This window comes from Nicotiana tabacum, chromosome 21 (assembly GCF_000715075.1).
Source record: "Nicotiana tabacum cultivar K326 chromosome 21, ASM71507v2, whole genome shotgun sequence".
NCBI lineage: Eukaryota > Viridiplantae > Streptophyta > Magnoliopsida > Solanales > Solanaceae > Nicotiana > Nicotiana tabacum.
The window spans coordinates 20700596-20713142 of NC_134100.1; the positions used below are offsets into that span (position 1 = coordinate 20700596).

The 12547-nt window shown below is 34.7% G+C and overlaps 2 protein-coding genes across 2 annotated transcripts in view; one reads left to right on the forward strand and one right to left on the reverse strand.

Moving 5' to 3' along the window:
- Positions 1-3273: 3273 nt before the first annotated feature.
- LOC107830359 (uncharacterized) lies at positions 3274-6076 on the reverse strand. Its single transcript, XM_016657888.2, has 3 exons — positions 5798-6076; positions 5604-5667; positions 3274-3886 (listed from the first exon to the last, which is right to left on the reverse strand). Exons 1-3 carry the CDS (start codon positions 5869-5871, stop codon positions 3599-3601), a joined length of 426 nt encoding a protein of 141 aa, XP_016513374.1. The 5' UTR covers positions 5872-6076; the 3' UTR covers positions 3274-3598.
- Positions 6077-11053: 4977 nt separating this feature from the next.
- The window catches only part of LOC107766570 (uncharacterized), a 42005-nt gene continuing 40511 nt past the window's right edge, over positions 11054-12547 (forward strand). The window contains exon 1 of the mRNA XM_075241737.1: positions 11054-11412. Within this exon, the coding sequence (XP_075097838.1) occupies positions 11054-11412 (359 nt within the window). The remainder of the gene's footprint in view (positions 11413-12547) is intronic.

Genomic DNA, 12547 nt, shown 5'->3' on the forward strand with positions numbered 1-12547 from the left:
TGGGTATATTAGATTTAGGGTTTGTGAAATATTAGGTTTTACATGGGGGTGAGGATTAATCTCGTCCATAGGATTAAAAGGGATGAATGGCTGAGATTAAAAATTAAAACGGGGCGGGTTCTGGGTCCATCCGGCGGGTCAAAGGGTTGGGTTAAGGAAGGGAATGGGTGCCCGATTTTGGGCTTCTACTTGTCCAAATTGGGCCTCTAAATTTGGATTCCTTCAATTTTTAAAAGGTCCATTAAAGGACAAACTCAATTTCTTAAATTAAAACTAAACTAATTTCAATTAAATAAACTATGTGATAATATGAAACTATATATATTTTTTAATATATCTTATTTTATATAAATTAAAAATAAAAGTGAAAATCATAGTAAAAAGAAAATATATGTATATAAAAATCTTAATAACCTAAACTACATAGAAATAAGGTAAACATGAAACTATATATAGATATTTATTAATTTAATTTTTTTTGTATTTTTCAAGAATTATACTAAAATAAAAATATAAAAACTATGGCAAACTTAGCATAATACTACTATAAAAATACTAACGAACTTAAATAAATAAAAACAAAAACAAACATATTTAATAAGATAGATTGAAACTTTCCTTTTTTTTCTTTTCTCTTTTTTTTTTTTAATTTGATTTGAAATTAAAAATAAAATAGGCTAAAATTATATAATAACTCAAGTAGATATTTTAAAACATAAAAATACGAAAACTAACTTTAAAACTGTGCGACTCAAAAATTACATGTCTACAGACGATGTGGAATTCTTACTACAAACGTGTCAGAGTCCTTCAACGGGTTATTGAAGTCGGCAAAGGGATTGCCCGTCACAGCCATGGTGCGGATGTCGTTCAAGCAGATGGCGGAGAGGTTTGTTGAACGGTCTGCAGCTGCAACGGAATTGATGGAGAGGGGTGTTGAATTTATGCCAGTGCCTATGAAGAGATTTGAGAAATACAAACGGCGAGCACATTGGCATTCATTTTTGCAGTATGATAACGAAAGAGGTATTTTTGAAGTTCGCACCGCTATCCATAATAATCGGGGTAATAATATACATACTGTAAATGAATCTGCAAGGTTATGCTCCTGTGGGAAATGGTCCATCTACCACATGCCTTGCTCACATGCCATCAAGTGTTTTCAATTGGTTATCGGTTTATCGATTTTTGTCGATTTTGATTTCGAAATTTTCCTTATCGAGTTATCGAGTTCGATTTCGATTTTGTCCTCTTCGGTTATCGGTTTATCGATAAACCAATAAGATATACTAATAAGACAAATATACCCTTATTCTATAATACCATTTCCTTTACCCTAAGTCCCAAACCCTATTATGTCCTCTACCCATTCTTCAGCGTCGCTTTTACTTTCTCCCTCTCTCCCGCGAACTGCAAACCCAGCAGAGAAAGTGAACTCCGGCGTACTCTGGCGTACTCCGGCGACTTCAATAGTACGTTTCTCCCTCTCTCTCCGTGCCTTTGGTGGCATACATTTGATCCCTTACTTTAGTTTCGTTGCATGTGCTTGTTGACACAATTTTTATGTTATAAACGGTGTTCGTCTTATTTTAGCTTCTTTTTGTCCATATCAGTTAGGCGTGTTTATAGCGATATATTTTCCATGAAATCCCGCAAATTTTCTTATTGATGTAATCGATAAGCCCCAAAAATCGATAAATCGAAACCTTATTGAAACGATAACGATAAGCATATGTACAAATCCATAATCGATAAGGATCAAAATCGATAATCGATAAATCGAATGTACACCCCTATTTTTAAGTATTTCCTTTTTTACAAGAATTTAAGTTACATATACAGATAATGTAATGAATTTTTTGCACAAGTACTGTAATTTAACTTAGTATAACATGTGATTTAACATTTGCTCTAGGTTATTAAATAATGTTATTAAGAAGAGTAAATTTTAATTACTTTTTAAATGACCTGATTGTGTAAATATTTATTATAATGTCAATACTTTAGAAAGGACAAATTTGGAACTGTCTCGAGGCAATATATTTAACTATTGAAATATCTTAAACTTTTCTTGGCCACGTACAATTGTAGAAATTGCAGATAAAAAGGATAAGAATTCAAATAATTTCAAATCAAATACTCATATAATATTATATTACTTGAGCACATTATCCAGAGAAATTTAAAGTGATGCAAACTACAAGAAATTTGAAGGGCTAGATAGGTAAAGAACTAAAACAACAAGTTCTTGGACTTGCATGTTTGAGAGACTCTAATAAGAAGAATAGCTCTCCAATTCATGAAACTCCAGCAATTGTCACAAAGGGTCTCATTTCTCTTTAGCTTGCACAGTGGTATTTATTGCGAAAATAAGTAATTACCAACAAGAATTGTGGTGAAGTAGCAAGTAATCATTCATCCTTAATCAGAGGTCTCGGGTTCGAGCTCCGGATAATAAGTCACATTTGTTAGGAAATGCGATATCCTTCAATGTAGGACTTCTCGATGTGGATCTGAATTCACGCGCACACCGGATGAAAAATCAGAAGAAAAAAAACAAGCGATTGATCCTGGGCAGCGTGGCGTCGATCTTCTTTATTTCACACTCTGAGACACAAGGAGATAATCTAGTAGCTTGTATTTAAGAAATGTGTTAATCTTAGTTAAGAGTTGTACTTGAGTTTAACAAAACAGAACTTTCAATTCAGCTACTGGCAGAGGCGAATCTAGAATTTTAAATTTATGAGTTCTACAATGATCTCAAGTTAAAATACAATGATAATCGAACCAATGAACCGGATTTCAAACTAAATATTCTTATACATTTAATGAATATTTTAGTACAAATATAGGGTCTAAACCAAAAGTTACTGATTTACATGGACGCGTAATGTTTGCACTAGATCCGCCCCTGGCTACTGATGCTGTGGTGTAATGATTATCATGTTGGTATTACACACTAAAGGTCCTCCAATTCAACCCTGGGCAGCATCATGTATGCTCTTAAGCTTTGTTTCTACAGTCTACACCATCTTTCTGGTCATACATCAACTTGGGATTGAGACGTAGCATCAAACAGAGAATGTTTTAACCATGTTTTTGGTAACACATCTACTTAGAATTGAGGCTTAGCATGAAACCGAGATTATTTTCAAGTCAAGCACGAGACTCGTGGAACACAAAATTGATCGATTTTGTCTCTCGTTTCCTCTCACCATTCTACACAAGTCTTTAGAAACTAAAAACACCAAGAATCCAAGATAAGGGAAGAAATGAAATGAAAATCACCACTTCCTATTCAAATTTCACATATATACAATACTACAAGTTTTCAAATTGTCAAAAAGTTTGTGGCACCAAAATCAATTGAGAGCATTTACAGACTAGACCCGAAAACAAAATTATCAGCTCTCAACCACCTTATTTCAAATAAATGTGCAGGAACCACATCGTTGCACAATAATATTAACGAAAAACCAGGACTTTCCCCTCTAACAAATCGCTAATTATACTCCAAAATTTTGTTGTTGTTTTCTAGTCAGATATTCTATATACAGTGTTGAACTGTCGACTTTATATACTGCTCAGTAAGGAAGATTTAAGCCATGGCAGCCATGCGAGCGTTTTGGCAGTCGAAGCCCTCTATTCTATTTGGTGATTGAGTTTGCCCAAGTCTTGCCCTTGAACACCTTCCTTTACAACTTGATGAAGGTGAAGATGAAGCTGAAGTAGATGATCTTGGTGATGATGAAAAACGGGGTTGCTTTTCGTTTGTAAAATGAGCATCACGGATTAATGGATTCATAGCCCTGCAAGGCGGTGAACCAGAGAAGAAAGGAGGGGATGATGACAGATCAGATGTGTATTGTGCTGCAGCCACACCATCCTGTTAGACCATGAAGATCATTTTAAAAAATGGCAGGTTGAATCAGTGGCACATTTTTGAGATAAAGCAACAAAAGAAACAGCCATGTGTGTACATGGGTCACATAGACAAATTGACAGTTGAATGTGATCAGGAGAATGGTCAAATTAATATACAGCCCAAATCAGTTAAACCAACACACTAACAAGAGCATCATACCGCTCCACCGGAGTCAAATTTGCTAAGTGCATTTATCAACATTGCATTTCCAACATATCATTAAACAACACAGAAAGAACAAATAACCAACAAATTAAAAAAATTCTACGTTCTGCAATTGGCATAAGCTAACTTGAATCTATTGACCTTTCTATTTTTTTCATCGGGCCTATTCAAGAATATGTGGCATGGGATTAAATCGTGGTACGCGCTAGGAGAAAGATCGTGCTTTGGGATTGAATTATGCTAGAAAATGCACAAAATCATAATTGTGTTTCCATACGGCCCCTTTTAGAAATATTTGCTAGGGCACATTAAGTATTCTCATAAGGACCTTTTGATATCAAGATGGTTAAAACAATTATGAAGTAAAATAATGTATGGAATGATCGGGGCAGACCTAGCTGGCTGATAGAATATTGGCATGTATTAAAGTGGGATAAACAGAACGACAGGGGCATTGCAATCATTTACCAATTATCATTTGATTGGAGTTTCAACTACTCTCAACTTTCAATTTGTCTCATGAAAACATCAAAATGAGATTGACAAAATTGCAACATGCTGAGAGTGTAAAATTGTGTTATGTCGCTTGGAATTCTACACACACTGCCGGCGATGAGGATGATTTTCATAATGACAGTATGCGAACCGTCTAAGATAATGCAAAGCCAACTAACTCAAACACTGCAAGATTTATAATATAAACATCCTTCATGAAGGCATGAAGTTTATGGGTTTGGGATGCCACTGAACCCACTAATCATTAAGTTACTGGGTTCGAAATTTAATATTTCTACATATTTAGTAGATTTCTTGATACATGAAAAGGGTCTGAGCGCTAAAACTACTTGGTTCGGCCAAACTTGTAGCTTTAAATATACATCAGCTGCTTTTATGTACAGATTGCCATAGATCCTGAAGCTTTGACAAACAAGAAAATGTTGACATCACTACATGCATAAAAGCTACATCCTTGAGAAGTTAAGCCAATTCCTATAGAAACAATATAATTCTACTCAAGCAACTTAGCCCGAAACTAGTCGCGTATCGGCTACATGAATCCTCTGTGTCCATTCTGTTCTATATCATGTTGAATCTAAAGGTCTGCACCTCATGGCAGATTCATTATTCAAAGATTCATCGTAGTTAAGACTATTCCTACATTCTCTGTTAACCTATCCCAATCTTTGCCGGAAAATTATACTTGTGTACACAAGGTCAATTTTCTTTTATATATATATATATTAGATGTTGAATCCCCTTGGCTTTTGTCGCATGTTTACTCTTTTTATTTTTTAAATACTTTTGGTGAAAATACTGCCTCTGTCACTACCACAACCGTCCCCATTTAAAAATACTCACTTTTTGCTTTGATTTGAGCAGGTCTCATATTCATTTATAAAGAAGAAAAAAAATATCTTAAGTAATTAAAATATCCACATAGATTCTCGTCATTGTACTGTGGCTAGATACGTAAACAGGAACAAGGTAAACAGAAATGTGAAGGGAAACATACCTCTTTGAGAATGAGATCAATAAGTTCAGCTCCACCTTTTGAAACAAAGGTCTCAGCTTGATTTCTTTTCCACCATCAAACCAAAAACAAAAAAAACAAAACAAAAAAAAGACCCATTAAAGAGAGGATCATGAACATTAATGGGTCATTAAAATCTTGAAAAATTGGGATTAACAAGGATTAGAAATAATTACCTCAAGGGAAGGCAGTTAGAATGGCTAATGGGATCCCCAAGACGACGAGGTTTGGGACAAATGAGCGAACTCATTGGATTAGTGCCGCAATTCAGTGGGCGTGAGTCGGCTACAACCCAATTTTAGTCCGCACCAAGGGAATGGGAAATCCCTATCACCTCTTGAAGGTGGCGCCGGAAAGAGGAAAACAACAGCTACTATTATTTTTCTCCCTACAATTATGGCAAATGGCCTATTTTCCTGAGATTATTAAAGTCCAGGATTCACAGTATATATTTCCATGGCCCTATATTTACCTCCGTCCCATTTTAGGTAAATATTTATCACAATTTAATGTTAGTACTTAAAAATTAAAGTAACATATCTTGCATTAAATACTCTTTTTGGATTTAATAAGTTTGAACTCAATTTATTATTTTCGGGTCAAGTAGATAAAATTTAAATAAAATTTTATACATAGAGAGAGATCAGAGAAGTTCACTAATTTCTTATTTGATCATGTTTTTGGGAAATCAAAAGTGCTTATTTTTGATAGAACTATAGCTTGTTAGGTCGTGCTTCTTTCTGGTAAAAAAATTTTCGGCCAAAAGTATTTTTATCCAAAGTTAGAGTGATACGTGCGTTGCGCGTGTACCTATATTAATGAATACATAATTTTTTAAAAATTACGTAAATATTATCAAACTATGTATTTGACTAATATGAATTATATAATAAAAGTTAAAGAAATATTCTAGAAAATGCTGAATGTTATTCCCATTTCGTTGGCTCAATAAATGAAGAAATCATGTTCGACATAAGTTTTTAGATGTTTTATGGTGATTTATAAGGAAATATGTGGTCTTATGAAAATTATTGTTATTTTAGTGACTTAATATTGAAAACAAAATATAAAAGAGAATAAAAAAGTTGGTCTTATAGCTCCCAAAAAATTAATATTGAAAATATAAAGTCTAAAAATGACTACCGTTGAATTAATCTTACAATAAATAATTTAATATAAAAAAAATATAGTGAGGCGTCATCATTTGTTGGACTAAATGCAAGAAAAGGAAAAAATGACAACTTATTTACAATACATTTTTTCCCTACTATTTCATCCTTAAATTCTTACAAAAATACATATGATTTATTAGTATAATTTGGATATGTAAATTTCAATATCTTATTTATGCTCATTTAATCTGATTTTCAGACCCCATTTTGTGGAATTTTACTGGATCGTTGTTGTTGCTCACTTATCTGATTGAGTTTGTGCTTTAACATGTAAAAATTCGGCAAAAAATTAAAGTACATTATAGTTATTATTACTATAACTATTATTTTCAAATGTAGTCTTATTATTTGTAAACTTATTTATAGATAATATTTTTACTCGTCCTAATATGTTTATAGCTTTAATTTACGATGTATTAGGAGACTTCAATAGTTGTGAACTTGAAATTACAAAGTCTGAAAAATATTTACGTTTGGGTTAGTATTTGCGATAAATAGTTTAATAAAAAAATATAGTGAGGCTATCATTCATTTGACTGAATGCCAGAAAAGGAAAACATTAAAAATGATGACTTATTTATAATATACTTTATTTTCTACTATTTTATCCTTAAATTTCTTATAAAGAAATACGTACAATATATTACTATTAATTTAGATATATAAATTTCGGTATCTTATTTATGCTTTAATTATCTATTGGGTTTGTGCTTTGATATGTATAAGTTTAACAAAAAATTTAAAATACATTATCATTTATTATTACTATAATATAAGTATAATTATTTTGAAAATTATATTCCTGTCTTTTGTAAACTTATTTATAGATATATATTTTGCTCGTCATGTTACGTCTATAGGTTTGATTTATGATTTATAGGTTTGATTTATGATGTATAGAAAATTTCAATAGTTTTTGAGTTAAAATTAAATCTATTCTTTTATTGGTAAATTTTAATGTACATGTACCCTTTAATTATTTTAAGTTATTTGTTGTAAAGTCGTTGATAGTGAATAACCTTTGGAATATTTACACTGAAAGAGTGACATTTTGAATTTAAGAAAAAAAAAGAATAAGGAGTTCTCACGGCAGGAGACTTTATTTGCTTCCCCTGCTTATTCCCTTCCATTTAATGTCACTTTATTTTTACTAAAATAGTAAAATTCTAAAGAATTAAAGGAGTCCGACTTCTAAGTACACGCTAGCTTCCTACTTTGACTTTCCTAGTATTTCTTTTACATATATGGTATATTATATAGTTAAATAAGGAAAAAGATAATATAAAAAATTTAGGTGATTTTGAAGTCCTTAATATTAGAAAAATAGTTAAATAACTATTCTGTCTAGTGTGTACTCTATTTTTAAAGGTTAAAAAAAGCGAACGACATTTCGCTAAGGGCCTTTGTGCTTTTAATATAGTATAGATTTTTTTCGGCCAAAAGCATTTTTACCCAAAGTTAGAGTGATTGATCAAGCTTTTAGAAGATTAAAGAAAAAAGTTCTTTTGAATAGAAACAAAAGTAGTTTTTAAGAAGCACAAAAAATTAGATTGTCCCAAAAAGTATTTTTCTTAAAAATTACTTTTAAGAAATAAACTTAAAAGCACATTTTAAAAGCTTGGTCAAACATTAATTGCTGCTTAAAAATATTTTTCAAATTGATTAGCGAAAAACAAACTGCTTCTCGCTAGAAGTACTTTTTTGAAAAGCACTTTTGAGAAACACTTTTCGCACAGTCAAACAGGCTATTACAACAACAACGACCCAGTAAAATTTCACAAGTGAAGTCTGGAAAGGGTAGTGTTTACGCAGACCTAATGTAACACCCCGTTAATTCGTCTTAGGTGTGAATGTGTTAAATGAGTGGTAAGGTTATACCTTGAACATGTAAGGTCCCATCGGGATGATTATGGGTGAAAATAGTTATTTCAAAATCAAGATGGAAAGTGAGATGTATAAGATTTGACAAAATCGACTAAGTTTGCAGAAGGTTCGTATTCCAGCAGGTTTTAGTGAAAATAAGTAAGGAATTTGGGAAAACTTAGAGCATGAAAGTTGTAGGCCTTTGAAATAGATTTCCAACTATATATTATGGAGCCCGAACGGATCTCTGTGCAAAAAGTTATACGCGTTCTACAGAACAGTATGTGATATGCGCGCCGGTAGCGCGGCCGCGCTAATTTTGAGGCAGTGTTACTGCCGTTTAGCGCGGGCAGGCCTCCAGATACACGGGCGTGCTAGTGGAGGGGTCGTTTTAAAGCTATATTTCGTCCCCCATACCCCCAAAACATAAAAACTTGCTCTAGAAAGAGGAACTCTCAAAAACCTAACTTCTTAAGGGTCCTTCCACCACCCAAGGTAAGTTCTAATGGTGATTCTAAGTTAATTTTAATTTACCAACATCTTATTAACATGGGTAAACCCTCCATATCATTAGATATTCTATTGGGACATCATTGTCGAGAGAAGGAAGCCTAGAACTCGAATTCAAAGGGTTTGAACTTCAAAAAGGTAATGTCTTCACCCTCTAATTGATTCTAGCATTTGTTTAATGATTATAAACCCTAGTTCATGAGATATGAGTTGATGAGTTTGATAGAAAAGCATGAACGATTATAGGATTGGGGTGTTGAGTGTTGATTATTGGATAAGGGTGTTGTTTACATTATGGGTGATGAAGAATAATGTTGATATAATCATTTGAGACTTTAAAATTTATCTAGGAATAAGAGAATGGGTTGTTTTGTGTAGAGACACCATTAATAAGGACTATGAAGCTTTATTTTGACCAAGTGTTTGATAAAATGCTTAAGTGACCAAAACATGAGCATCATAGCTAATATGGAATCCCTTTGACTTGTATTGCTATAGATTAAAGTTGAAAGGGTTGACAAACATTGTATTACGCTCAAGGGCAGGAAGTTAAGGTATGTAAGGCTAACTCTTTACGTTTGGGAATGTCCATGATTCTCCCTACGTCCCATTCATTATGACCATTACCAGTTTCCTCAGAAAATAACTATGCCTCAGCTCCCTGAATAGTAGTAGAACTTCTATTCTCTAGATGGCATAGTCTCATAATCATTCGATATTCTATGAGTTTCAGTTATGATAAATCAACTTATTATGAATACTCATCTCAGTCAATCCTATCACTAATCCAGTATCATGTAACTTGGTATGGCTCATTATTTCAGTATCATGTATTGTAATATGATTCTCAGTTCCTGATTTTATATTCTTGAATGTTGAACACCTGTATTTGGGCCTGAGGTCACAGTTTATGCTTTATGCATTTTGGACCTGAGGTCGCAGTTATGCATACGTATACATGGGCCTGAGGCCGCAGTTGTGCATATATATATATACATATTGGGCCTGAGGCCGCAGTTTAATATTCAGTTAAACAGGTTGTTCATTATTCAGAAGAGGGAGTATTCACATCCTTACTTCCTTATTCAGTTATCACTTTATCAGCCAGCAGTTCAGTTTCAGTTTCAGTATTTACAGTTCTTTTGTTCAGCTATTTTACATACCAGTACAATTCAAATGTACTGACGTCCCTTTTGCCCGGGGCCTGTATCTCGCGATGCAGGTAACGATTTTTAGGTTGACGATTCTGCTTGCTAGGACATCGTATCAGCTATTGATGAGCCCCAGTCTTCTGAGGCCTTATCTCTCTTTTGTTTTAGTCATTATAGTATTTCAGTTAATAAGGTATACCGGGGACCTTGTCCCGGTAAACAGTTAGTATTTTCAGTATATCTTTAGAGGCTTCGTAGACTATAACCCAGTCAGTCAAATATTAGTAGGCTTTCATGTGTTAGCCTTGTCGGCTACTTGTTTATACTGGCAGACCTTTCAGTATTTTCCGCATCTATGGTATTTCAGTCAGACTCCTTAGTAGATTACCATGTTTTATATTTACCTCTAGCTCATAGTTATACCACATGTTGATCCAGCCATGCAGTTGGTTCGCTCGGTCATATGCAGTTAGGCACCGAGTGTCGTGTTACGCCCAGACCATGGTTCGGGGCGTGACAAAGCTTGGTATCTGAGCCCTAGGTTCAAAAGTCCTATGGATTCTATGAAGTCGAGTCCAGTGGAGTCTCTTTTATGTGTGTGTGCATGCCATGCATGTAAATAGTTGACCACCAAGACATCTAGGATTGTTCCATTTCTTTCATACTCTAGATCGTGCAGTTAGAGCTATGCTTTTAGGAATCTTTCTAACCCGTGCGAATTGCGTATTTCAGAAAAATGCCTGCTAAAAGAAAGTACACCAGGAGGGCCTCAGCTACTAGCCAGGGGCCCACAACTAATGCTGCTCAAGAGGAGGACACTCCGGCCCAGGGGGTTGCACCGGGCTCAGTGCCTAGTGTTTCAGACATGGATGTCAGGGGAGCTATCCAATTGCTCACCCAAATTGTTGCTACTCAGGCTCAAAGGCAAGGAACAAGTGATGTTCATGAGACAGGTAGTTCCAGGTCTAGGGAATTCCTCAACATGAAACCTCCCGTCTTCACAGGGTCCAAAAAGGATGAGGATCCGCAAAACTTCATTGATGAGGTTCAGAAGATATTTCGAGTGATGCATGCTACAGACACTGAGGCAGTAGAGTGTCGACGCCCCCTTTTTCTCTAACCGTGGGGTCAGAAATCGAATATACGATATTAAGAGGACAACTCTATTCCCTTTCGAGAATTGGGTTTAGAAGTTCAAGAGTCGCCACCTAATGATTATAGTGCATTAGGACACTTTTTAGAAGAGCTTGAGTTGGAAAACTAGAGATTAGGGTAAGGGCTAGAATTATCCCGAGGGGAAGGTGTTAGGCACCTCTCAGGATCCACAAGTGTGGTTCTCGACCATGCTACAATTGTGACTTTAAGAAGACAAGTAGAAAAATAAAGCAAAGGGCTTCACATAGTTTTGCAAACAAGTTTAAGAGTTGAAGAAGTAGAGAGTATAGAAAATTAGTTTTAAAAGAAAGCTTAAAGATTAACAAGTAAAGGGGAAAGGGGTCCTAGGTTTGTGATTAATATGGATCACTTCAATGCAATACCCAACAATCACTCCTCAAAAGAGGGGTCGCACGTGATATTAACGCATCGGTCATCATCTCCATATTCTACCCTTACCATCCCGTAAAGGTTATTTAAACGCGTGATTGGATCACAAAAGCTTATTGCGTGTTGTACCTATCCCATCCTATAAGTCCTAGAGGGTATTTAGGACCACTATTCCTACGAGGTAAGGACTAGGCTGAACCCTTAGGTTTAAAGGACAAAATGCTAGGCGACATACATAACAAATAGGACTACACATAAAGGAATCATACAAAGGCGAATAAGTGGCTCACAAATCCCTCCACAAGTAAACATGTAATTAGCATGCCTCAAACACATTTAAGGTCTTAAAGATAAGAGTTTAAAAAAAACAGGAATTGTCGCACCTCCTTTTTCCGCGCCCGCGAGGGGCGTAGGGAGTTTTCTCCAATTAAAGGACAGTCGAAACGGGATTTGTTTGTTTGTTTCAGAGTCGCCACTTGGGATTTTTAAGGCGTCCCAAGTCACCAATTTTAATCCCTGAATCGAGAAGAATATGACTCTGTTTATTATTCTGCGAACCAGAAATCCTGAATAAGGAATTCTGTTAATCCGGAAGAAGGTGTTAGGCATTTCCGAATTCCGTGGTTTTAGCACGGTCGCTTAACTGTTTTTATTCTTGGCTTAATTATCTCGATTTTACATTTTT